This window comes from Berghia stephanieae, chromosome 3 (genome assembly GCF_034508935.2).
Source record: "Berghia stephanieae isolate SIO BIC M18660-M18661 chromosome 3, UCSD_Bste_1.3, whole genome shotgun sequence".
NCBI classification, from domain to species: domain Eukaryota; kingdom Metazoa; phylum Mollusca; class Gastropoda; order Nudibranchia; family Aeolidiidae; genus Berghia; species Berghia stephanieae.
The window spans coordinates 49565697-49570696 of NC_088362.1; the positions used below are offsets into that span (position 1 = coordinate 49565697).

Sequence of the window (5000 nt, forward strand, 5' to 3'; positions counted from 1 at the left end):
TGCAACACATTTAGGTCATATCGGCACCAGTAAAAAGAAAAAAAAGGAATCATAAAAAGTTCTAGAATTACAATTCAAACACCCAAGAATAAGTAAGACAAAAGGGGAATTAGTTTAAATAGGGACCAGGTGTAGATTCCAAGAGCACACTATCAGTGTACCTAGTATGTCCCTTCTCCATCGCCATTTTGTGTCTTCCGTTCCCATATCACCTTTCCACCAGATGTCTTCCGCTTTCTTTTTCTGGTGATCTAAAACTAGTAACAATACTGTCCGATAATATCCAGCATTATCGCACTGTACGGTCGAATAATCACTTCGATTAAATATAGGGGTTGGTAGTTCAACTCTCAATATAATTTGTTTAATAATCTTTTAGGAACTTTACTTTTTTTTAAAGGCTCTGTGAATAAATTGTGATTGTCTTACAGTGCAACCTCTGGATAACGACAACCCCTGCGACATTGACCCCTGGTCCCGTATTTTTTGCTATATGTTATTAGTAATAAACACTCCAAAATAACGACATACATTTCAGTAAAACCCCTGTTTAGCGACATCGTTATAACAATAATCGGCAGTTGATGCCGATGTTCAAAACCCAAACATCGTCATCTCAAATCTAAACTTCTTTTTCCCCTCCCAATGAGATTGCTTTGTTACCGACCAATCAGAGCACATGTTTACTATACTGCATGGAATCTGCGCTTGCTCACAGCTAAGAAGTTGATCAGTGGATGGTACTCTCAAGGGTCCATTAACCGCCTATGATAGCTACCTTTCTGAGGTCAGTTGAGGTTAGCTGATATCAGGCAATGCCGTGTCCAATGGGGGAAATTAAGGATATTTATAGTCTTATCCGTAATATGTTGGAATAGCTGGGAAAGTAGAAACAACCTCTTTCACTTTATTATTTTCATTTGAAACACCAGTTGTTCCGCTAAACATCAGTCCACATTTGATCTTATTGTGATTAATACTTAGTGTTTGTTTTTTGTTTTTTTTATATCGCAAGATTTAGATCTACTAATTTTTAAGTGCTTGTACATTTTGGTGCACTTATAAAAGTATCTTGGTATTCAAATATCATCAACTGTATCATATGGATTTCATTTTAATTAAAATCTAAACTAGATGTGTGCATCTATGTTCTCGTGGGAATTTATCATACTGGGAATTTATTTTCTTGCTTTATGCACATTAGAAAGTGAAATCGAAACTGGTATAGATAAAACAAAGTTGATATCACTCAGGTACATATAGTTATGATGTTAGTCCATTATTTTTCATGGTGGCAATGTTGTGAGTTTCTTAGCCAAGTGCATAGCATCTATACTCTTTGTAAACAGGAGAAATACTCATTCTAATGTTTTTGGACGTGTCTTCTCTAAGGCAATGGACCGCGCATCGCACTGTCATGTATTCATGGGTCTCACCACGCCCCTTTTTCCGCCATCTTGAAAACCCCGGAATAACGACACCCCTGGATAACGACATAATTTTCCGGTCCCGGGCAATGCCGTTATCCAGGGAATGCACTGTATGTCTTATGAAATCCAAATGCTATGGCCAAAATTTTTCAGAAAATCGATAGCAACTATAACTATCGTGTTCAAGACTCAAGAGAATTCTTTGAGTTGAACTACCCACCCTTATTCTAATTACAAATTGTAAGAGACAATTAAATTAGACTCGCCATCATCTTTCCAAAATGAGGTCACTGCAGACAATGGACATTTTTCTGTACTGTTCCCATCTGATGCTTTTCCATTTTTTTGTTAGTATTATAATGATCTTTGGATTCAGGCAGCCCCCACCACTCTCGAAGTTAAAATGAAGAAATTCTTTAATGTAAAAGTGCCAAAGTAATTTCTACAATAACTTTTGCAATTCATCAGCAATTTTGAAAGGTTTGGAATGTACTTTTGGAGAAAATAGATGCATATATAAATTTGAAATTTATTTTTTTTATGATCTTAATTTATCAACGGAAATCATTCTCTTTCTTTTTAAAGTTCATATGAATAAAACCTTGATTATTATGTGAGATCTAAATGTGGTGACTATTTTTTATTCAGAAAATCGGCAGTGACTGTGACTATCATGTTCAAGACTCCTTCCACTTGTTCCCTCTTTCCACCTTGTCCAAATACATAAAATCACGAAAGTTTATAAATATTGACAAGACCGGAAGTTTTGAGGTTGCCGTCTCTGATTGAGAACTGACTTTATGTAAAATCTTTTTCATGAAAGTACGGTTTATAGTCAATGATTATTATAACACAGGCAACAATTTTCCCCTTAAGGTCATGTAAAGTCATCAGTCATTTAAGAATATCATGATGATTTAATTTTGGAACTGAAATCGTCACTTAAATAAATAAACATAAGTTTTAATGAATTTTTTTTTTTTAATCTGCGAAGAAAACTGAAACATGTAAGTTTTTGAAACACAAAGTAAGCTTTTTCAAAAAGGGTTTCTCGTTAAAGTGAAGGAAAAGGTAGCTTGAAGTTAACTGAACTATGGGAACATCTTTTTGAGGGATACCTGACGGCGATATTCTAAAACTTGTCACCACAAAGTTAAGCCCTTGGTAAAGGCTCTTTACTCACCTTTTTCACCATTCTTTGGTGTAAAATGAGTACCTGGCCAGTAATAGAATTATCTCTTTCAAAAATTTCACAGTGACATAATATTGGCTACTTTATATCTACTAATCATTGCAATTTTTTGTCTCCAGTTCCGAGGCATGGTTACAAAAGATACCAAAAGCCATTTTTGAGAGAGATGTACAGAAAAAGACTGGATGTTGGTCCAGAAAAGCTACGCAGACGTTCAGAATGGATTAATTGGTAAGAAATTATTTCTATGATAGCAAGTATAGATTTTCAAAAACAATGAAAAAGTACAAGAATTTTGTTTAGTTTTATAGACTGCTGTGATTATTCCCAGACATGTCTGAGGAAATTGGAATATGTTATTCAATGACACATTTCTGAAACTTCAATATTTTAAATTGTAATGCATTAGAATATGGAAACTCCTATCACATGCATCGAGACTCAGAATGAAATAAATGATGTCAACAAAAGGAATGACATTGCTTGGACAAGAAATTAGATGATGAGTACTTTTAAACTGCAGCATTGGTGCATATTACCAAATTAGACTATAGTCTGTATTAATATGTAAGAGACTAATTTGAGCTTCTTTTATTGGTGATGCCATTAGATACTGACTCTTTTCATTTTTCAGACTATGATAGTGAGATTTATTATTAAAAGGATGGGTGAAGAATTCAATTTGATATGCACAATATGCTCATAGTGCTTTGTTCATGTGCTAATTATCTGGTGTTCATTGACATTTTTTTTCAGATATATGTCAGATTTATCTCTTTGGAAAAAAAGATTTGTTGAAAGATTCAATGATAGCACATACGGCGGCCTTTGTTCATGGTAAATCTGGATGAATGCTGACATCTTATTTTTGTATATTGTCATTCTATTTCTTTGAAAAAAAGTTTTTTGAAAGATTTAAGCTTAATTTTTTTTTGTTACCAAAACTTCTAAAACAGTCTTTGAACCGCCTGCATGTCATGTTCTGGTTTCTAGCTGGATTAGAAACTGAATAAATAAACAGTTCTGATGAGTGATTAGTAGTTAACTTAATGTGTGTGGCACATACATGATTTGCTTTTTTCAATCAATGTTTTTGTTTTTTTTTCAAGTTCAAATAAAGGATAGGAGTTATTTTTATTGAGTCCATTGAACAACTATTATCAGACTTCTTTCTGGACTAATTTGCATTTGTCTTTGGTAATATTTTTTAAATTCCTTTCTCTGCTTTGCATCATCTCACATTATTACCATGTCAACTAGTGTATATCCATGATATGTAGTAAAGTGAAGTATTACTTTATCTCATGCTTGAAATTGGTTACTAGAGATGTCTTTTACCAACCAACTGTTTATTATTTTGAATTGTTTGTTGAATTTAAGGTATTATACTGCCAAATTTTCAGCAGATGGAAATATTTAACAGATACTCAAACAATAATACAATAATTCGATAAAATAATCGAAAACGAGTTAAATTTATAATCCTATGTAAAACAAATTTTGAAATGATTTTTTTTTTTATGTAAGACTGAAATAAACTGTGCATAAGTAACAGTCCAGTGTAGTAACGTGAATGGAAGTGTTAAATCTCTTGTTTAAGATTTTTAAAATATAAAAGTGCCCTCCACCCCCCACCCCCTTATCTCCATCAAAACTATAAAGTTTTATCTACAATATTATGCTTTTATTGACTGTCAAAACCATGTAGATAGATGGAAATCACAACATTTTACAGCAAGGGATGGTGATGGCATGAATTGAACTAGTAATAGTAACTTGTAATGATTGACACCGTTGCTTTAAAAAATATGTATTTTATTCTACAATCAGTTCCTACATCGAAGGTGAAAGACGCAAAATGGCAGATCTTGGAATGGATAAGTCAGGTTTACAGTTGGACCTGAAGGACAATTCCACATTGATAAAAAATGGTAAGAGATGCACTGGCACAGTTATTGCTTAGGGCATGGTATTTACTGCTGATATGCAATTTTTTTTCTCATAAAAATGTTATCAATGTTAATGCTATACTGTGTGCAGTTTATATTTTAACAAATAATAATAATTTTAATATAATTCAAAATGGTAGCATTGAAGTTGAGGAAAAAGAGTGAATGGATGAAAATGAATAAATGTACCTAATATATGTATTTAGTATAGTATGTTGAATGAACTACTACTTCATGAATTGAGCAGACTGCCCCAAGACCAACTTATGTCGTCATTGGCAAGGTGATAGATCCACACATATTCATCATGTCACATCTTCTCGAAACTGTAGCACTTAATAAAATTATCCTGTCTTGTCTCTAATCTAACTCTCATTCTTTTTTTTTTTTTTCTATTTATTTATGCCACCTTTCAAATCAAGACTTGTA

At 33.0% G+C, this 5000-nt stretch overlaps 1 protein-coding gene across 1 annotated transcript in view; it reads left to right on the forward strand.

Annotated features, from left to right (window-relative positions):
- The window catches only part of LOC144967923 (large ribosomal subunit protein mL44-like), a 22056-nt gene that overhangs the window by 5416 nt on the left and 11640 nt on the right, over positions 1–5000 (forward strand). The window contains exons 2-4 of the mRNA XM_078905702.1: positions 2742–2853; positions 3379–3459; positions 4452–4553. Coding sequence (XP_078761828.1) covers positions 2808–2853; positions 3379–3459; positions 4452–4553 — 229 coding nt within the window. The 5' untranslated portion in view covers positions 2742–2807. The remainder of the gene's footprint in view (positions 1–2741; positions 2854–3378; positions 3460–4451; positions 4554–5000) is intronic.